This window comes from Oryza glaberrima, chromosome 11, assembly GCF_000147395.1.
Source record: "Oryza glaberrima chromosome 11, OglaRS2, whole genome shotgun sequence".
In the NCBI taxonomy this organism is placed as follows: domain Eukaryota; kingdom Viridiplantae; phylum Streptophyta; class Magnoliopsida; order Poales; family Poaceae; genus Oryza; species Oryza glaberrima.
In genome coordinates, this window is record NC_068336.1 from 2,689,721 (window position 1) to 2,711,742 (window position 22,022).

A 22,022-nucleotide genomic window follows, 5' to 3' on the forward strand; every position below is an offset into this window, starting at 1 on the left:
ATACATACGTACAGTACGTCTTTATCCAAAATAGGACAGGGACCTCTATATATGTTAAGGTTATTAACTGATTGAAAGCACTCCGATTCTCTAGAGGGAGACGTCCCAGATGGTTTTGTGTGACAGTGCAGTTTGTAGGACGTGTGCATGTTTCACTAGATGTCTTTTCTTATCAGCTATAGAAGGGCCTTAATTAATTACTCCCTCCGTCCTTAAATATAAAGGATTTTGATTGAATGTGATGTATTATAGTATGTACAACGAATATGGACATGTACTAGGATGTGTCCCATTCAACCAGAATCCCTTATATTTAGGGACGGAGTGAGCAGTTATTGAAAAAATGGAACTAATTAATTAAACATTAAGTTGAAGATTATGTTGCAGTGAAATGATGCTGTTCTCCATTGAGCGATCTGTTTTTTTTAAGCAGGACCTTAATTACTGAAATAATTGAAATTACTATACTTCATTCAAATTTCAGTAGTAGACTAGTATTAATTACAGTGGAGTTAATGTTGCTGTTCACACCATTGAGATCGGTGAGTACTGTGACTAGTGAGTTGTGACATGTCATTATCCTATGAGAGATCATATCACGGTGAGATCAAAAGCCTAAAAGACAAAAGTGCACAGCGATGTATCGATGCTGCACTATTGGATCCTTTCCACTATCGATGATGATCTGATTCCTCTCATCTCTCTCTCTCTCTTCGTGTGTTGCCCTAATCCAATCGTTCGATCGACAAGACTGGACATGATGCATCTCAATTCTGAACCATCGAGGAACCATTAGGGGCCACTAGTGATAGTTACAGACAAGGGCATGCAGCTTGCAGCACATGTGTATCCCATTAATTATATCTCTGTGTTCTTCATCTCTCTCTTTTTTTAAAAAAAAAATTCCATCTTAATTTCATGTTGCCTCCTTAATTTGCAGTACTGTTTATTTGATATGATCCCTAATCTCTTGATACTGTTTTCATCTCGTGCCATGTGCTGCTTGCTTGCTGATCCATGTGTGCTCATAAATCTGTTTTGGAACAGTGTTTGGGTGCCTCTCCAGTCAAATGTCTACAATGTTCTAGGTTTGGTGATGTTCTGATGAAACTCTTAGTCAAATTAAACTAGATTATGAAGCTAAATTACCCAAGTCCATGATTGCAGATACAATGCCTTCTTAAAGGGGAAACATGTCATCAAACCAAGCTTTATCAGAAAGCACACCAAGTATACATGCATTGAGATACAAATATAACACTTTCGACTATATATAGTTTCTTGCTACCCACTCCCTCCGTCCCTAAATATTTGACGTTGTTGACTTTTTTAAATATGTTTGGCCATTTATCTTATTCAAAAAATTTAAGTAATTATTAATTCTTTTCCTATCATTTGATTCATTGTTAAATATACTTTTATGTATACATATAGTTTTTCATATTTCATAAAAGTTTTTGAATAAGACGAACAGTCAAATATGTTTAAAAAAGTCAACGGCGTCAAATATTTAGGGACGGAGGGAGTACTACATGAGAAGAACATGTGCCATCAGAACGTGACGTCTCTATGATAAACAGTTTAGATTAATTGTACTAATAGTAAAGATCATTATAAAATACTACCGTTTATTTCAACACTGTAAAAACTATTTTTGACAAAGGAATATAATTGAGGCTAGTAGGATAGGTATCATCGTTAATTCACATCATCATCTGATCTCAATTGACCGACGGTGATCTCTACAGGCATGATAACAAATACACTCAATAAAACAATAACAACGACTCTACCATGCATGCATACTTATAAACTAAACTTTTATATAATGAAAAAAAAATCTCTGATCTCTATATCCACAAATAAATATACACAATCAATCAACGTATGAACTAAATTAAAAGCAGAATACAGCACATATCTCCTATTATCACAATATCTGTAATGGAGCTGGAGATTCTCTGGTGCCGGCAAATTGGAAGTGCAAATTGGGACGTGAAAGTGGGGCTGTCGATCAATGACGCCATGCAGTGCGTCATCTCCCCTCCTTGAGATACACTCTCTTGCATTCGTGGCAGTTGGAGGTAATTAGTTGCCTAGGATGTGGTTAGTTAGTTATCAGCTAAGAGATTAATTAGCAGCTAGCTAGCTAGCATAGCTAATGAGAAAAGTTGCTTCTACTACTTGCAAAACCAGCCTTTAATTTCGTGGTGATTTGATCATATCCCACCATGCATTATATGCAAGCATAAGCTAGCACAGGTGCCTGCATGAACAGAAATAAGCTAGCTTGTCCATCAAAAGGCTTGGAGAAGGACAAGTCATGTCTTCTTAATTACATTCATGTAGGACATGGAGTTAGTGAGTTACTATAGCTAGCTAGGGCTCTGTATACATGCTACCTTGTTGTTTCTAGGGGCATACTGTTAAAAATTTTGGGGGTAGCTAGGAGTGACATTGATTAGTTCTTGTTGATGCATGAATATTAATTGCTGGGCCAGCCAGATGGTGATGGATATGTATATGTGAGTACAAATCAAATGATGCATTATAATGGGCTAAAGGAAAGAAACAAAAGGAAAAGAGATGTGGATCAATGCAACTAATTAATTAATGTTTAGAGCATTAAGCAACTGGCTTAGCTTAGCTAGTGCTGGTCCAACTGTTCTTTGATTTACAGAGAGAGTGCATGCGTATTCCTACTGATAGCTAGCCATTTGGTGGATTTCATAGACACCAAATATTCTCCTTAATTTCTCAGGTCTTCTTACATATATTTGTCCTCTAAATAGTCCTCAATGCCCTATTTCATCCTCTAGGAGTCCTATATCTGTGCTCTCTACTAGAAAAAGTATGTACAGTAGCTTGCTTTCTCCTTTTCAAAAAAATACACACTTTTAATTAATTTGGAGTTTTTCATTAGGATTGAGGAAAGGGTGAAATTAAATAGGTGATAGATGTAATTGGTTTAGATGAGAAAGTTGTGAAATTAAATGAGATATGGTTGTAATTGGTTGAGATAAGTGAGTATAGCTAAACGGAGAAATTTGCTATATTATAAAATAAATTTTAAACGTTAAAGTTACTATGTTTTAGAACGGATAAAGTGTGTGTGTGGGATCATCTCTTATCATATAACAAGCTACGCACTTGATTGATGTCTAGGATGACTGATCAAATAGCCTTCATAGTCTAAATTGAATAAGGTAAATCATGATAGTACAAGACAAAATCTTCTTTTAAAGATAGATGTGGGGGTTAATGATAATCAAGAGCCTTTAGATGGAGCTACCCTTCTGGCTAGGACACTAGGTCTCTCTCTCAGTGTATAGCCAATGCGAGAACAGCAATATTCTTGACAATATTGGAGTAGCCGGTGACAGCGATAGAGCAACCACCGATTGGGCGATGGATTGAGCTTTTAGATTCGGAACAGTTCAGCTTGACCCTCGGAGCAAGGCAAGGCAGGAATTTGGACACCATATGTCATATATGATATGATGACACGTCTCTCTGCCCCCCAAGTTCATTGCACTATCATGTGAGCTACTGTTAGCCATTTAATTTAATTGTACGATCCAAATGGTAGTCATCTATCGATATATAAGGATAAAAAAAACAAACATTTTTTTTCTGAGAATCACGCATAACGTACCTATATGGTGCAATGTCTGAAGAAGAATCACATGATGCAGGGTGAGGCGTGTGATTATATATCATGCGAACCACAGATAAATCACCATCGATCACTTATTTTCCTTTATGTTTCTAATCAATGGCAGCCAAAAATAGAAAAAAAAGTACGATAAAAAGTACAAAAAAGTATTTATTGGAGAGACAATAGTGAAGCTAGCGGAAACCATGGGGTTTGAGCTCAATGAAAAATATTTCCTTATTAATTGTCCGTAGTTTTTTAAAAGAAAACTTCATAGTCAACAATGTCGACACTAGTGCTTTAGTTCTACGGCCGCTCTCGACCAATTAGAGAGTAGGCTCCGCCACTATGGATGATAGTACAAAATTTCTTAAAATTTCTTTTGCTAAAGCTACATTGAGATACTAGGTATTGTAGGACCTCTATGTCAGTGACCGTTGATATTGAGTTCTGTATATAATTATGACCTATATATCCCCATGTTGACACAGAGCACACAGGCATGCTAAACGTTTTCTAAGGCAACCACACTTACTCACTAGCTAGCCATACCATAGGGTTGGGATAACCTAGCTTGGCAATTGGCACCTAGTATTTCCTCAACTTAGTTGATAAGGACAGTTTGCATATAGACGGCAATGCATGGTGGCAAGGAGAAGACTCGATCGCCAGAGTTTATATAATCTTTTGTTTGGACATGCTGATCGAGTCCTCAGTCAATTCTTCACTACCAAGTGTAGAAATAGATGCAGTGTTTGTAGTGTGTGAAAAATCAACGAGACTTGTCAGTAACCAATCAGGCATTTTCTACGTGGAAACGAAACCTAAGCTATTCAAAGAATCAGAGGCGTCTCCAAAGCCGTATGGACTCAAGTTGCAGGTTAACTTACCTTGCAAGTTGCAAGGATGCAAAGATTAAGGAACAAAGACTAGAAAACGACTGTCTATTACGTCAGATAACTGCATCTCATAATCAAGCATCTGTCAAGTTGTTTCCATGTTAGTGTGAAGCTACTGTCAATAACGACTGGCTACACCGTCATCGTATATATCCAAATCAATATCTGGACTGAACTGTTTTGGGCTAACATAACGACAGCTGCCTTCACATTCAGCTCCAGCTAGCCCAAAATGTGAACTATTACAGTTAATAATTCAAACAAAGAAACAGTATCATTTATCGGATCACACAATGAAAACCCAATGTAATGGTCCATGCGTCGTATCAGAAGCAGGCAAAAAGAATCATCAGTCAAAGGTTCTTGATTGCTATCTTGTCAAGATGCATGGATTGAGTTCTTCAACTGAAGAATGGACAGTCAGATATACGGTACGCCTATACAATTGGAACATTCGATATTTTTACAAACCTCAGCCAAGAGAGCTAGGAACGACTAGAATACATTGAGGAGAGAAAAAGAATTAAAGAATGATACGATACATCAAACTATCAGAGATCACTGTAAGAACGTAGTTCTTGGTATGCATTAGAGGACTAATTTACACAGCTTCTGATATACATCTGTACATAGTTTTGGTTGGATAATCAACAACTGCATCCTCAATCCAACTTTACGCTGTTGAAATCCATCTGCAAAATTTTTGCGTGCCAGGCAGCTTCGCCATGGGCAAAATGCCAGAGTAAAAGAAGAAACAAGCAAAGGCCATTTGTGCAGTACCAGGTTTTTGAAGGATCAAGACGTCTTTTCAGTCAAAGTTGGTAAGTGAATGACGCTTGCTCCTTACGACCTTTCTCATGTATGTCCTCTATTAGCTGACGAAGCTCTGGGAAGAGCGACACAAGCACCTGCTCTATCATTGCATAAGCAAGCTGCTTCACACAGACATTGGACTGCAGCACAGCATCAGGTCTCATGTAAATCAGATGATGTCTTATCAGAGTGCCCTTATATGCTACAAGGGTTTTAGATTTACTTACTTGGAGGAAGTAGTAAATGTCCCTCGCACTACGCTGGTACTGCTTGTACCCTATTATGCTGACTAATGTCGGCGGAGTTCCACCTAAAAGGGGCATAGAAAATCAAGTTAGTTGGAGTTACATAGCAGTTGGCATGCATCTGGACAGAACCAAGTTGGTGTTCCTTATTGAAAGTCAAGTTGGTGTTCCTTATTGAAAGTTGCACATGCATACTAAAGAGAATGGTGCTTTCAATCATACTCCTGTAAACAGGACTTAAACTGAGATAACTGTGTATTGGAACTGTGAAGTAGAAACGAAAATGGAACATTCTATTCTGTATAAATAACATAGTAGAAGGAATAGATATAGGAGTGACGCTGTAAATAAGTGCACTGGAGGTTTTGCCAAGTGTCAGATTTACAATTCACATAATCAAGATTTTGTGTATCTGTCTCCCCTGAGACATCATAAAAGTCTGTAGATATACGCCTAACGTTGTCTGGATAAACTCGTAAATACAAAGACTAAAAAAGAAATGGGGCCAAAACATACTAGCTGATATATTCAGCTACTCACCTAGAAGAAGTTTCTTAACTTCACTAGCATTTCTAGATGCCTCCAGTTGTTGTTCAAAAGAGCTTGCACTATCCTTTCTGTTGCCACTAGCCTGATTAGCACTCCCAGATGGGTGCTTATCAAATTGGCTTGGACCTGCATTTCCTTGATATCCATCCAACCTGGTGAAGAAAACACCATTGGGCCAGAGAGTCTGCAGAATGGAAATTTTATTATGTGCAAAAGAAAGGAGAAAAGAGTTCTACATTGGCTAAAACAACAACATCTAGCTTTGAAATTAGTTCTGGTTGGTCTTGATCCTGAAGAGAAATAATTCACTTTCAGAGTAAATTGATGGATTATTTGTATCAGACCATATACCTCAAAAGAATAATTTGCTGATATTTATGATATTCCTTTGATGATTCTATACACCAATAAACTACATTTGTATCATAGAGCGTGCAGAAGTAGTAAAAAGGTGCGTGTGTAGGGGTGTGAGTATGTATTGAGGTGGTGATGGGGCACACAACTTGCACATGGTTTGCTGCAGCAGGAACTTGCAGAGAATGTCAAGGCATCACAAGAAAATATTAGTTTAACTAGTGGTTGAATTATTAAAATTTAGATAAATTCAGTTAGAAAAGATAGTGTATCATTACATCTTGAATCCAGCGTATTCCTTGTACAATAACTTCATCTCTTCGGAGCCAATTGATCTGTCTTAAAATCCATTCATCAATTGCATCTTCCATGACTAACTGTAAAATCTGCTTTGATATCCAGAGTACTTGTTTTCTGCAGGTACATAAAATAAATCAAGTTTTGCCATATAAAATTGCAAGTGTTTTAGATTCAAATAATGGATAGTGAAAATACATCCTCATTGCAAGGATGTTGGTTAATCTCTGCAAAATCTAAACCACCCCTGCATAAACAGTAGAATACTTACACTTACTCCCCTCCTAGAGTCAAGTCTGATAACAGATCATGCAAATTATCTTAATAAATATATTCACAAAATATATTTAGAACTGTCATGAATTCATGATATCTAGAACCTGGCCCAAGCAGGTCACTCAGCTCCGCTCAACTCTTGGTGTCTAGTACAGCTGATCATTCTGGGCCATAGCCATTCTGGAGTGCCCCTCCAGCAGTTAGGTTCTAATCCTGACCTCATACCGCCAATGCCTGGCTTTGAGTGGTGTCTACAGTCTGTCATTTAGTCCCCTCATTGCTATGTCGAAACAGTCCAGAACTAGCAGGTAAATCCTATGAAAGAACAAATTGGAGAAAGTTCATGAAAAAGGGGAGGCAAACCTTATCCAACCACGCCGCTTTAGTTGGAACACCTTGTCAACCAGATTCAACAAATGAACACTAACATTTGTTGGAGTCCACTGCGAAATAAAATAAAAAATTTAGGGCAAACGGAAAAAAAGAACTTCAGAACAGAAGTTCCCTGCATACTAGCAACATGTACCTCAGGAGGAATTCCTGCTGGATCTTCAAATGTATTTAGAGAAGACATGTTTGAAGAATCAGAATATGCCCTAGTAGGTTTCTCTATTTGTTGGCTTGCTTGTGCATCAAAACCAGAATATGCTTCATTGAGCTTGATATCATTTGAACCATACCGACTGTTGTTCAACTCATTGTCTGAGTGGCTAGCACTATTTACAGATGAGGAGGGATCTTCATAATTGCTATCACCATCAGAAAGACTATGAGCACCTGACAGGTTTCTATTATGCAGATTAAGGTTATCTATCTCTTCCTGATTCCAAGATAGAGACATCTGATTCTCTGCCAAATGTGAAGAAGGTGCACTGGTAGGTGAGGTTCCAACAGCCCTTTTCAGACCATCTGAAACTCCTTTAAACTGTCGAACAATATCATCCATTGCATCATCAACATTAACTGTTGGTGCAAGGGCAAACAAGTATCATGAGTGAGGAAAATATTTTATAGGCACGTTCATAATTGTCAGCATAAACAAAAGAGAAAGAACAAGGATCCTACCAGCCAAGGTTTTCATAACAGAAGTAGACTTTCCAGCAGAGTAATTCTACAAGGCGGAAAATAGAATAAAAGTTATAAATAACACCAGAAAGGTCTAAAAAAATGACATATTTATTCTTTTGTTTCTAGGTAGAAGGTTTATGGTGATTTGCTTGGCTTCAAACTACACACCTTTGAGGTTGCACTCAGAAAATCCCAAACTTCATGCTGCTCTGCTATATTAGGTATGGACAAGAGTTCCTATGAAACACAAGTGATTAGTGTCACCATATTAAAGGCAAAAGATGTAGACAAATGGTAAAGGGTCAAAGCATACTTGAAGATATTTGTCCAGCAAAATGCATCGCTGGTGCACAAGGTAATCATCAATACTAGATGAAAGAAAACTCTTTGGAGGCAAGTGCAAAGAGTAATTAGGAATCTCCTTCAGTTGTCGATGAAGACGTTCAAAGTTTCGGTATCTACAGTAAAAGTTGAAGTCCATGCCATATGTTATAACCATAGGTACTTTACTCTTTGAAAGCTATTAAAGTCTATGTGCTGGTAAAGGCATACCTTCTTTTCACAAACCAAGCCTTGTTCTCTGCATCAGTCACCGCAATAGAATAAACGGCAAAGGATTTTGAACTAAGTTTCTCAAAATATGCACCAACAACCTGCAAAAAATTTGAAACCAAAACTTGAGCAACATACACTTATGGAGAAGGATATAACTTCTCAGAAACATTTGCATATTGCATAAAAATATATAACACTTGCATATGCACCGAATTAAATGCTAAAATTATCTTTACATGTAACTTGGCGCACAACTATACTGCACAGAATCCCGCACATCTGTGCTGTCTGCTTGTGTTGGTTGGGCAGGTTATTGTGTCCTTATAGAGTACTGGCTCCCCCAAAGGCAGGCCAGCAGTTAGATATCAATCCGCCCAGAAGGCCAAAATAGTTGCCCTCCCTAGCACCTTGCTACTTTTTAAGTTGCTGCTGCCCAAACTGCCTCCAAAATTAAGCTTTATGAAATCCCCAAGTAAGCTTCCAGTGAGGATATCCTTTGGGTAAACTCGGCATAGTAAAAAAGAGGCTCATTCTCTAATAGATATTGTTCCTACTATTATAACTATTGATAACTGCATTCCACATGGAATTAGCTACTGTAGTCATTTGGTGAGTACTTATTACACAATTTTTTTTGAAGGAAACTTATTACAGAATACTGTTGGATGGGATAAATTTATTTATTCATAAAGCCTATTAATCAGACAACTATGAATAAAAAGATATTTAAAAGAGTGCCAGTGATAGGATCAACAAACTTACCCGGCACCTTATCTTTGGAACATACAATACTACTTCACCATGTGAGACAGGAAAAGAACCTCTATCACCCTGATTTTTTCTTGCTATTTCACTGGAAACCATGGTTTGATTACTTTTGGCTAGATATCTTTTTTCAATATCAGGAGTACTATTAGACCTCTTTAACTGAGCTTTTGTGTTGTTGATAGTTTCACAGGGTTTTTCTGTGCTGCTGCAATCAACTTGACTCCCTTCATTTGGTTTTGCTTCATCCGTATCTTGCCATTCTTGCGAAACAAGTGGGTGACTACCTGTGACATAGGTAGATTGGGCATTCCTATTTGAACCTTGCATCAAATTGACCATGTATTTGTCATCAACAGATGTAATTCTCTCATTGAAATTAGGAGATAACTCTTTTCCTGCTGCTCCCGCACTTGGAATGTTATCTATGCCTGAACTTTTTCCCCTTGAATGCTCGAATTTCACCATTTTCTTTTGGTAATTTCTTCCAATTGCCCACATGTTCTCAAGATTCTCAGGAGCAAGAACCTGAGATCGCCTTTTAGTAGCTGCATCCAGTCCCACAGCCCAATCTGGCTGTCGAGACTGGATGGCGCTACCATGTTCAATCTTTGACATTTTTGACTTGTCACCATCATGAGTAACAAGTGACCTCATCCCAGAACTATTTGCTGGTACTAAGCCACTGGATTCTTGAGACAAATTCCTTGATTCCACTTGACAACCCTGTGAACTTCCTTTATGAGCTGAATGGGCATTTGTTACTGTAACTGAAGAATTAGAGTTGTCTAAATTCCCTCCTCCACTGTTTGTATCTTTGTTGTTCATAAGGTAAATAATTAGCTCATTCATGTAGCTGAAAAAGAAAAGAAATTGGAATAGGTTTAGATACAGGAAAAGAAAACATTGAAACTGGTTAATTTCCCCAGTTGACCAACTGATAATACCGGTCTGAGATGCAACTCCACACTTTAAACAACTTCTTAAATGTACAGACTTTACATGCCGCTGCTTTTTATTATTATGAAAAAGAGATAAAAATAACTAGGTAGAACTTACGGATACATTCTATTGATTTCTTCATCTAAATATGCCAGGATAAAAACTTCCAAAGTAACCGGAATTGTTTAGAGAGAAGAAACTTTAATTAGAACTCAAAAAGGAAAATAATATGAAGTGCCAGAGCTTACATAGGACTTGCAAAGTTCATCACTGGCTGCAGGACTAAGCAGGTCAGCAGTTCCCTGGAGAAACAGCGAACCAATGGACTCTGAGCATCTTGCGGTCTTAAAACTAGAGCCATTATACCCCCAACAATATCTTGAAAAACCTACAACTCATGTTGATTAATTGTTGCTGTATAAGTGGGTTACTCAAAGATAGAAATTATAGCCCTTACCTTATATTCATGCTCTGAAGATAACAATGCGGGATGGAGTTCCTGTGAAACTATTAGGTGCTGCTTCAGTCTCTCATCTCTTTCCTCAGATGACAATGTTCCCATAACATCAACACCAATTTGAGATTGATTTTTCCGGAAAATATCTAAATGGTGTCCTATCAAATCAGCCATATCCCTGAAAAAGAAAAGAGAAAAAGGCTCCAACTCTTAACCTTTAAAAGAGAAAATTATAAATGAGGAACGGTAGATAGTAGTTAGAATATCAATCCCAGTCACCTTGTTAGCAAGTCAACTAGATTCATTTCCTTCACCCTGCCTGATATTTCTCCAAGAGCATGAAGTATTAGACCACGTATCAACTCTGGGGCCTCTCTATCAGGAGTAATAGATGAATACCACAAGTCCACCACAAAGTCTCTCAAAATATTCTCAATGAAACTTTCAAAAGCAGCCTCAACAGAAGGTGAACCAACTTTCCTTCTCCATCTTGAAACCGGTGCCACAGTTGAAAGCCGATGATCATGAGCAGACAACTGTCGTTTTGACAATTGAGACAAATGTGTCTGCTTCTGAACAGGCTGGCCTCTCCAATGGAATTCCACTTTGAATGAAAGGTATCGGAGAAACGCAAGTATAAGAATTGACATGGGCACATTTGTCCACATTGATTTACTCGTATCTGTTTCAAACAAAGATGAAGAGGAATGTTAGCAAGATTGTTGATTTTAACTGAAGATAGTATGGATATCAAATCAACAGCTGCACAGCATAAAAAGTTTTCAATGCATCTTGGTTGTCAACATATAACATGAGAATGCATGAAGGAAAAGAAACAGGAAGCAAAGAAAGACAGTTATTTTGAAAGCAAAAGAAGTGTTGCAGGTTTGCAGTTGAAGTCTTGCAAGAATTATTCATGGTTAGCTTCAAAATAAATTAATAAAATTGTGTGTGATTCAACATAGACCAATTTTCCTTTCCTTTTCCAATCCTGCAAATTGAACTTTGTTTATTTGAAGCTAGTTTTTCCACTAAAAACTGGGTCAGTGAATTGTTTTACAACAAAAGTGGCAGTATCTTTAGTCAACACCAAGAAGGCCTATAATTTTCCTAGAGCTAGTTCATCGAATTACTTCAATAGGTAGGATCCCTCGTCCTCAACTTACAATATACATCATCAAGGTCCAAAATGCCTAGTAAAGTTAGAAGTTGATCTCCAGTATGAAGTAACTCAGGTAGCCAACAAAGAAGGTATTACGTTACATTAAACGATGAAGCAGAACAAAAGGTGCTTTCTGTTTGTTCCCGTGCCCATTCACTACTTCCATCTAGGGCATTTCAAGATTATATCACGAAAACTTGCTAGAATTCAGCAGCATACATGAAACTCGAAGGACTTTTTTTTATTAGGCATTTTGTGCCAGGCCAACGAAACAAGTTCCCTTACAAATAAACTCCATAGACCAACTCCACCACCACTAGAAGCAGTAACTGGATCAAACGCAAGAAGAAATGAACAGCCCCAAAACTCCCACGTAACATCCATCAGGACTCCTTGCAATCGGATGCACCCATGAACCCCCAGATGGGATAATTACAAGCTCTAGCTACTCGATTACCAACTTGTCGCGGCCAACTTTGCAGCCAATCAAAATTTCCTCACCAATTCCCACATCTGCAAGCAGCAGTTAACAAAAAAATCCTAGGGGAAATGAATCTAATGCGTGTTCCACCGATAAGTCATCAAACGACAGGGCACTTCATCCCAATTACGCAATCTAACCATGATGTCAAGGCGGTTGCCGGAAGCGGAAATTTCTAGGTCGCAAATGGAGGGAGAGGGAGAGAGAGAAGGGGCATGCTTACGCGTGAGGAAGTAGGAGATGGCGAAGACGCAGAGCGCCCACCACACGGTGCGCACCTTCGCCTCCTCGATCAGATCGTCCACGCCCACCATCGCCCTCCGCATCTCGTCCTTCCTTCCGCTCGCGTGCCTCGCGCGCGCCGGGGGGTGACGGGCGTCGTGGCGGCGGGTTCCCCGTGGAGGGGGGGGGGGGGTTTCCTCCGCCCACTTCGGCGAATCCTAACCCTCTCGCCGTCCGAGCGCCGCCGTCGCCGGAGATGGAGGAGGGCGGCGGCGCGACGAGTTCTCTGGGCGTTTTTTTTTTTTTTTATTCACTTTTTATTTATTCTTCTTGGCTCTTTTGGGCTTTTGGCTTCCTCCCCATGAAACGGCTTCACCCAGATGAGACCAGAGTTTGTGTTCGGCACGGCACGTGGGGCCCACCTGCCAGTGTGTTCTCTCTGAAGGGTGGGCCCACATGTCAGCGTGGACCACGGCTTCGTTCGTGAAACGTCCGATCGGAATGCGGAGTTGCGGGGGCTGACCGAGCGTGGGACCCACGTGTCAGTGGGCGCGAGACCAAAAGGAGGTCAATAACGATAATCATGGTGACTGAGCACATGCTGACATGTGGGGCCCATTAGGATCAATTAGGTGCTTAAGGATAAACAAAGATGGAGGACAGAGACAGCTGCACTTGCGATCTGGAATCACATGCATAAAATGCATCCATGGAGTTGTTGCACTCATGACTCATGCAACCATGCTCGCTCGTGTAGCTGTAGTTGTGTGCTCGTTTCATCTTTTCCGAAAGCTAGGTAGCAAAATCATCGTGAAAGAGACGATTCATTGTGAACAACTGTTGCTCAATTTTACGTATTGTATGTTTCAGTTTAAGATTATTATGGATTATTAGTAATAATTTAAAATAATTAGGATGGTGTTCTTTTCTTCTGAAGATGAAGATAAAGATTAAATTTTTTTTAATGCAAAACGAGGTGGTATTAACATATGATTGATTGAATTTTAATTATTACAAACTTAAAAAATAGATTAATATGATATTTTAGAGCAACTTTCATATAGAAAGTTTTAGCACTTAACACACCGTTTAGCGGTTTGAAAATGTGCCACGAAAATATTAATCTCCGTCCAACTCTTTTTGAGAAAAGAAGGGGACCTAGGTAGATTATTATTATTATTATTATTATTATTATTATTATTATTATTATTATTATTATTATCTATAAGCCAAATTAGTATAATCTGATAATTTCCTCCAAGCATGTTTTTTTTTCAGATTATCAGGTGGCAAAAGACTCGCTACCCTTATTCTACTCTAATCCATTGAAACAAACAACTCATAACTTATTCTACTGTAACTTATTATAATCAAGTTTATAGTAATCTGACTTAATAATCTATATTACAATAATTTTAAATCGAGACAAACAGGTCCTTAAGAGTGTTTGTTTCTTTTTTATTCTCACCATGAATATAAGAACAAGTATAATAAATCTACGTAAGCACGCTTTAATAAAATTCACAATAAATGTAAAATATCAGCATGCTCTAAAAAAATTAACGAAAGATTGATGCTAAAATCAATGAAAGAAAAAAAATAAAGAGACCAATTAATCGCTAATTGTACTATCATCCCCAAAGCATGTCTTTCTCCCTCCAAACTTTGCCTAAAAGTACCAACCATGGAAATGATTTGCTCTTTTACTGATTCTGAGGTCAGTGGTGCCGACCTATGGTTGAGTTCCTTGATTGCGCTTTAAGTTTGAGTTTAATGTTTTGGTGCCATAAGGTAATTTGATGAACCGGCAAGCTCGAATGACCATCCACGAGCTCATGATAGAGTAAACATTTATGCTTTTAAAAGTAAAATTCAGCTTAAAAAAGTTCCATAATAATGTAAGCAATTTGATAATGATATACTGTAGTACATATTTGTGCAGCAAATAAGTTCTCTTAGGATGATGTAAAAAATTTTAAAAAAATGTACGGGCGATTTGATTATGATCGTAAATATTTATGCTTCAAAAAAAAGGATCAGTGAGAGTGAGAGGGTGAAAAAAATATTTATGCTTCAAAAATAGATCACTTAGAGAGGGTGCAAAAATTAAAAAAACTAATAGGGGCATTCCGAGAATTGAACTCGGGACCTCTCGCACCCTAAGCGAGAATCATACCACTAGACCAAATGCCCATCTTGCTCTTAATTTCCTCATAACCTATTTTATATGTGAAATGTGGCCCCTCGACCCCTTCCTCCCACTGCTCCAGGCCTCCAGCAGGAGTCTTCGCCGCCGGCGAGCAATTCCCCTCCACCGCCGCGCATTCCTCCCTCCCCTCTCTTTCCGCCATATCAATTGCTCCCTCGCCTTCGTCAAATAGCGTTACAGCAGACGATGCGCCATCCAGGGGAGCCTCAGCTTCTCTGAAGAAGAAAGGGACACTGAGGCGATGCGTTAATTGCGGCGGCTGCCTCTCAGGCCGAGACTTCAAGAACCCCCCATCTCAGTGCTGCGCCTTCCTCTCCTCCTGATGTGAATGATTTCCGATTTGCGTATGCTTTGCTTCGGTTCTTGACTAGCCGCTACGTCGCCGCATCTGCTGTCCTGCCAAGCGTGGTGAGCTCCTTTTCCAGGAAAACTTCTGCACCCATATATCCCCTTGTTGGCTCTAGGTTTCTGATTAGTAAATTCCATTAGGCAAAATGGATTTCTTCTGATGGGCAAGCGGTTGGTCAAGGTTGCAGATACTCTCATGGTGTCTCTTGTCACAGTCTCACTGATGACGCTGGTGATCCTCCATGATATCACATTTTTTCCTGAGGTATTAGCAGTTTCTGTGCTCTAAAAAAATGCAGATCCCTTTTAGAGAATTTTCTTATTATGTTCTTCTTGGGAACATTAATCCCTTGCTCTTCTATCCAACAGCAAACGGGACACTCGTGCAGCTTATTTTTCCTGACATTATTGTGGCATTAGTTCCAGCTTTCTTCTTTTCATTTGGTTGTGAGAGATCAGCTCTAAATAATCATTTCTTGTAGTGAAGCTTGAACTCGACGATCCGAGGCCCTGTTTAGTTCAGGGGTGAAAAGTTTGGCGTGTCACATTGGAAATACGGACACACATTTAAAGTATTAAACATAGTTTAATAACAAAACAAATTATGAATCCCGCCTGTAAACAGCGAGACAAATTTATTAAGCCTAATTAATCCGTCATTAGCAAATATTTACTGTAGCACCACATTGTCAAATCATAGCGCAATTAGGCTTAAAAGATTCATCTCGCAATTTACACGCAAACTGTGTAATTGGTTTTTTTTATTTTGTCCATATTTTATACTTTATGCACGTATACAAACATTCGATGTGATGGGTGAAAGTTTTTGTTTTGAAAACTAAACAGGGCCTGAATAGCAGAATGGGCAAGCTTCAAGTCAAGAATCCAAAGGAGCATGCATGATCATTGATTTGAGCCGGAGCATGATCGTTGGCAACTTGGCGTGACGAAGCTAGAGTGTGATGATGGGAGTTGTAATCTCTAATGGTCTCCTCGTGAATTGGTGTTAGAATGCTAATGTTTAGTGGTTTCCTTTAAACTGGCTTTTAGTATGCTGCTATGCTCGAATTAAAACTCTGTTTCACCTATTGAGCTTGTCAGTTTCTTATGTGCCAGTGCTTGAGGTGGCATTGCACCTGCATGTGTTGCGACGATCCGGAGGCACAGTTGGGAGTTCTTTTTTCTAGTTAAATGGACAAAGTATTAATGTATCTGCAATTTTAATTTATGAATTTGTTGTCACTATTGAGCAACCGTGCATTGCCAGCATGTGAAAGATAATGTCCAAGTCCTATGGGAAAAGGGCATTCGAAAGCATATTACACATGGTACTTCCAAACATCATGTTCTAGGCTGCCCATTCTATGTTTGCGGCCATGCTTGCGTACAAAAGGCATATTTATAACTGTTTAACTACAGAAACCAAGAATCTTCTTCTGAGGATAGAAACTAAATTATATTGACTGACATGCATCCGGAAAGCTTTGCAATCAACATGCCCAGAAAGTGTCAGCTATGGTAAATTGCTACAATATAGGATAGCAGAAATGACAGCATAATCTACTCATCTCCTCAACTCAGACAGTAGATGGCATACAGGTCCCTTAGAACAATAAGTCCAACAAGACAACAGAAACTCCACCAATTTCACCTGACCAACCGGCATCAACCTCATCTGATAAGCTAATCATGTTTCTCATCGGCCTTTGTACAGCACTGGGGAAATCATCCTTGTGAAGTAAAGCCAATGTCCTTGTAAAATATTCCTTTCGAGTCTCTGTTGGTGGGCTGGGTGGGAAGAAATATTCCTTTATGGTTTTTGGACCAATGTATCTCGCTGCAAATAGTACACAGTTGACAATAAGAGCTGCAATGGTCATATCCTACAACAAGAATATTATAATCACAAGTCATTACTCAAAAAAGATTAATTGCAAAGTACAGAAAGGTTTTTTTTTCCACATTAATAATACTTACATAGAGTGGTTTTGTTAGAACAGATTGTCTGTATCCTTGAGAGATTTGAGCCCACAACTCATAAGATAAGGTCATGATCTTTATCAGAGTTGCAGTGATTTTCAACTTGCGGATATGTGGAGCATCATTTTTGAAACCATTCTCTCCCTTCACCTACATATATGGCATAACAATGAAAATTAATTGCCTCTAGACTACTTGAGAGGGTAAGGATTTTCCACCAATCAGTCCTTTTAATATCCTCTACATTTCTACAAAATTCAGGGCATATGCATATGTCGGGAGCTCCTAGTGTATCACATATTTTGTTTGCTAATGTTTCTTTAATCCTTACGAAGACAAATGAGGCTAATGCTCAACAGTTGTAGCATATCCTAGAGATTTATGAAGGCTGTTGCAGCCAAATGATAAATAGAGATAAATCCTCAGTGATGTTCAGCAAAAATAAATCTACCGCAAGGCGCCAAGGAGTGATGAAGGGGCTTCAGTTAGAGGCTAGCAATGAGAAATACTTGGTTCTACCCATGCACATTAGGAGGTCTAAGAGCAAAACTCTTCAGTATATGAAAGTAAAAGGTGGAGCAATTAAAACAACTTACCCAGCGTTAATAGAGGGACTACACAATCTGCCCAACCTGAAAGAACATCCCAAAAATACCAATAGCTTTCGCTAGTGTGCTGTAGTTTTCGGGAAAAGGGAATTGGAACTGAATCTGGATGATAGCAGCTAATACAGCGATCATGAAAAATGAGAGCAAGCCAATGTTCTGCAAAAGACAATAATAAACAAATAAGTTGTTTAATTTATAACCCCCAGCCCACCCACACACACAGGAGGGAAACTTACATGTGTTTTTGCTTCAGAATGGGTGAGAATTTTGTTGCGCTCTTCAGAGAGAACATATTTCTTGTCACCAACCTTAAGCATAACATACACGAACACGGCTACCAGCTGCAGTGCTAGCCCACCGTATTCGATAAGAACCTTCCCCGTATTGTGGCGTGTGAGGCCAATGAATAGTATGTGAAACGCAATAACATCTGCTGTATAGAGAGCATCCAACCAAAGTGATAAAGGAGTAAAGCAGTCAAAGAAAATCTCTGCCCAGTCATCAATCAACGTAAAAACAAATCTGACATCAAAACAAAGAAAATTTGGTTAGACACAGTTATGAAGCAAAACCAATATTCATGGTCTAACATGTAATTGTTAATAGACTTAAGAAAAAAATATGCGACAAGGAGTAATCAATAGTAGATACCATTCAAAGTACTTATCCAAGAATATAATCAGGAAAGAATTGAAATTCCAAGAATATGGTTACGGAAGAATTGAAATTTGGTCTTTTACTAGTTAGCAATTTGCTTAGTATTGCTTGGTGCCTGGAGACTGGAGCTGTGCGGTAAAAATTGTTGCTTGGTGAAAGTCATCTTTCTGGTGAGCATCTCTATTGCATGGACTACATGGACTTTGTTTAGGTAATTATCTGCACATACCTGTTTTCTTGCAGTTGGTTATTAAAGTAGTATATTTGAATTGATTTTGGAAATTCAATTTACAGAATCATCAGCAAAGAGGTGGAGACATCAGCATCTGTTGCTTGCCTATTGATGGTAGGTGAATTTCAGTTCCATTTCAGTAGCTTCATACATGAATGATGAAGTGGCCTCTCATACCAAGTTTTAGATAAATTGAAGTGTTTTCTTTGGTTAAAGGAAAGTTTGATTTTGAAAATCCATTTGTTAATTGAATTTTGAAGGATAAATTGAAGTTTAATTTGTTTAATTTTGAAAATGAAAGCGTTGAACATGTTTTGCGGAGGCAGGAGAAAAAAGTGTGCTTATCCTAATTTGGTTAGAGGATGGTAGAGAATAAGTTTGTGTAACACCACTGGGACAAGTTTAGTTTTACAGAGGATTGAATTTTGAATGGATTTAGAAATTATGCGATAGTTGTGTGAGCAGTGCCTATGTGTTAACCAATTCATTATCTAAAAAATGTGTTAACCAATTCTATTTGGATCGTTTTAATGTTGCTCTACAATTTGATGTTTTATTTTGTTTATTGATAATACACCTACGCCTTTTTGGTATCTGTGATTATTTTCACCAAAACTGAAACCTTCTCGCGACGCTCCTCCCTCCAGTTTATCTCAGTGATGATCTGTGGCTGTTGGCCGTGGAATTGGCCGGTTGGTGGTGGCGGTGTGTATTGGGATGGACGGATGGTGTTGGGCCCTGCATGAGGTGAATATCCTTACTGATGTGTTGCTGTAGATAGCCTAACAGCTAGCTCTTATATTGTCCCTTGTCTTCTGAAAGGTCAGGACCAGAGATTCCCCACTTGGGTTGGGATAAAAGTTGAATGCACATTTCGATTTCAGATTTTTGCAGGGGAGCAGAGAGCTTTTTCACAGAGTCGGAACTTATTTCCCCCTAATTTTGAGGCAATGATCTCATATATGATATATCATATACCGTCCTTATACTGATGGTGATTTCTGATTTGCCCTGTCAAATAATTGGCAACCCAGGTTTGTCGAAATTCAATTTGATCGGCCATGTGGGCTATTGTTGATAGATTTATCTAAAAAATTGTTGATAGATTTTACTTCACTGCTCCGCTTGATCCTGTACTTTGTTGGGAAAGGTTGGTCTATTTTGGCCCTTCAGATTCTACTGCTTATTATATATTAGTAACTCTTTTCATGTATATCCTTGGTAGATCAGAGGTGGTGTATCAATACGAAGTTCTACGTAATTCCTAGATCAACATTCTTTTACAAGTCTCTGAATTTGAAGTTTGCTAGGAACAGTGGCAATTAGAAGGTAAGATCACTAATTTTTTTACCCAGTTCTGTTATCATCTTTTGCATATATGTGTTCTTTCCACTTTCTTCCGTAATCAATTTTCCATTGTTCAAAGTAGCTGCACCAAGCAAAACAAGCTATTCTTGAACTCATGTCAAGGAGATCTCAAGGCCTCCTAGCAGATTTTTGAAAGAAGAACAAACAAAAAAAAAACAGTAATGGTATTCTTTTATGCACCTCAAAGATCCTTGTTAATTCATTTTTTGAGCAAACTGCCAATTCGGACTGCTATCCAAATTCCAATTTCAAAAAGCTAAAGCTTGTCGAAATCAGTAATCCTGTAAAAAATTGAAAACTCAATTTTTCATTACTAAAAGCACCCATATGCATATGTATTTCATGCTGTCTTTCCATCCGTTTATATAAGCAAAGGCAGCAACTACAATTGTCTCTACAGGAACAAGCGACAATTGGTGATTTCACTAATTCTAATATAGATCTAATAGATCTCACTCAAAAGGTTAGTACTGCTGCGAATTCACAATGCATTTTATTCGAGAATGATGGCGCTAGACTATTGTTGAGCAAAATTTGAAAATACAAGTTTTCTGAATGCTACTAGACAAAATGTAAGGGCTTGCACGGAATGTTTTAGTGATTTTTCTCTATAAAATGGTCAATTGTTGGTTATAACATTTACTACAAGGTGTTTTACTGATTGGCTGCATCGTTTTACTGGAGGAGCTGTGCAGTAGAAATTGTTGCCTAATTTGCTGATTGGGCCAGGTTCGTGTGAAGGAAAGAAAGAGGAACTAGTAGGGATAGAGACAGCCGATGGCCCAAGGCCCAAATGCATAATCTTGCCTGGGAACTAAATGCATATATGTATGGCGATTTCTCATCGTAGCCTCCTGGGCACGACGTGCGGAGTGCAGCTTAGGCAGGCATATATACTAATTATCTCAACGTTTCCAACATTTAATAGGGCAATTAATAAACTAAAAACAGTTGAACCATTATTACTACTAGTACTAGTACTAATCTAGAGTACCAAATTTTTAGAAGCTTCCTTTGTTAAAATTCCACCAAATAATTTTGTAAAGGCATGTCAACCCAAACATGCATATAACCAACACTAGCAGCAAATTAAATCTGGTAGTGCCAAAGTTTGGCATTATATATTACCATCTATATTTGGTAAGATGAAAAAAAAACCCTAATTTGGAAATCACGCACATTAGCATTCGGAAAAATCGAAGTATAGTATGCTTGCTGCAAATTAACCAAAAGAACAAAAGGATCTCCGGCCGGATCGGAACACGTACAGTGGTATCACAAAGTAGATGGACTCCAGGAAAAGAAAGCCGAACTCGGCGTTCTCGAGCTGCTCCTTGATTCTGGTCTCGTACACCTTGCTGACGCGGTCGATCGTAGCGACGGCGACGGCGAGGGCCGGGACGAGGAGGAGTAGCAGTGGCCAGTGCGGCGCGAGGAGACGGAGATGAACCATGGCGGCGGCGGAGGGCTTTGGATTGACGAGGGAGCTAGCAAAAGGAGAAGGAGATCGATCGAGAGGGTTTTATTTGTGTCGCCTCTCCGGCTCTCACGTGAGGCAGATCTCCGGGGCGACGGCTTCTAGGGCACGCGACATCCGCTCCGCTCCGTTCCGTCCGGGGCGACCACTCGCCGTCGCCGTCGCGTTACTCGCTCCCGTTATGTCCAGACAGCAAAAACGTTCTCCACCCTGACTATGACAGTACAGGACCCATGATATCTCTGGTGGTGCTGTAGGATGAGTGGTACTACTCCCACAGTTGCACACACAAACACCAACTTCACGTAGTACTATGCTTTGCACTGCAGTCGCCCACACACACCGTACGTAGCTGCAGCGCGTGGATGGCCGGAGTATAATTTCTCTAGAACCTTCCTACTCC

At 39.0% G+C, this 22,022-nt stretch overlaps 2 protein-coding genes, 1 long non-coding RNA gene and 1 other non-coding gene across 4 annotated transcripts; 1 reads left to right on the forward strand and 3 right to left on the reverse strand.

Annotated features, from left to right (window-relative positions):
- Positions 1-4,903: 4,903 nt before the first annotated feature.
- LOC127754593 (uncharacterized) lies at positions 4,904-13,083 on the reverse strand. The gene is made up of 15 exons (XM_052280167.1): positions 12,742-13,083; positions 11,155-11,557; positions 10,876-11,053; positions 10,667-10,806; positions 9,474-10,332; positions 8,709-8,809; positions 8,470-8,614; positions 8,325-8,393; positions 8,154-8,199; positions 7,615-8,051; positions 7,452-7,531; positions 6,794-6,929; positions 6,153-6,345; positions 5,595-5,677; positions 4,904-5,507 (listed from the first exon to the last, which is right to left on the reverse strand). The coding sequence occupies exons 1-15, from the start codon at positions 12,842-12,844 to the stop codon at positions 5,367-5,369; spliced, it is 3,114 nt and encodes a 1,037-aa protein (XP_052136127.1). The 5' UTR covers positions 12,845-13,083; the 3' UTR covers positions 4,904-5,366.
- Positions 13,084-14,861: 1,778 nt separating this feature from the next.
- Positions 14,862-14,933, reverse strand: TRNAP-AGG (transfer RNA proline (anticodon AGG)). Its single transcript has one exon. It is a non-coding gene; the product is annotated as a tRNA-Pro (tRNA).
- Positions 14,934-15,013: 80 nt separating this feature from the next.
- On the forward strand, positions 15,014-16,549 carry LOC127755478 (uncharacterized). The gene is made up of 3 exons (XR_008013021.1): positions 15,014-15,357; positions 15,439-15,562; positions 16,144-16,549. It is a non-coding gene; the product is annotated as an uncharacterized LOC127755478 (long non-coding RNA).
- A 1,243-nt stretch (positions 16,550-17,792) lies between these two features.
- Positions 17,793-21,602, reverse strand: LOC127754624 (uncharacterized). The gene is made up of 4 exons (XM_052280198.1): positions 21,411-21,602; positions 18,122-18,407; positions 17,910-18,041; positions 17,793-17,828 (listed from the first exon to the last, which is right to left on the reverse strand). Exons 1-4 carry the CDS (start codon positions 21,593-21,595, stop codon positions 17,793-17,795), a joined length of 639 nt encoding a protein of 212 aa, XP_052136158.1. The 5' UTR covers positions 21,596-21,602.
- Between the last annotated feature and the right edge of the window lie 420 nt (positions 21,603-22,022).

Bases quoted from the DNA above. Each gene is read 5' to 3' on its own strand.
- LOC127754624 (XM_052280198.1), bottom strand. From the start codon at position 21,595: ATGGTTCATCTCCGTCTCCTCGCGCCGCACTGGCCACTGCTACTCCTC. The intron at 18,408-21,410 runs GTACGTGTTCCG...TTTTGATGTCAG, and splicing joins ATCTACTTTGTGATACCACT to ATTTGTTTTTACGTTGATTG. The intron at 18,042-18,121 runs GTAAGTTTCCCT...TGTCTTTTGCAG, and splicing joins ATTCTGAAGCAAAAACACAT to AACATTGGCTTGCTCTCATT.
- LOC127754593 (XM_052280167.1), bottom strand. From the start codon at position 12,844: ATGCGGAGGGCGATGGTGGGCGTGGACGATCTGATCGAGGAGGCGAAG. The intron at 6,346-6,793 runs GTAATGATACAC...TCCATTCTGCAG, and splicing joins GAATACGCTGGATTCAAGAT to ACTCTCTGGCCCAATGGTGT. The intron at 5,508-5,594 runs GTAAGTAAATCT...GCTGTGCTGCAG, and splicing joins ACATTTACTACTTCCTCCAA to TCCAATGTCTGTGTGAAGCA.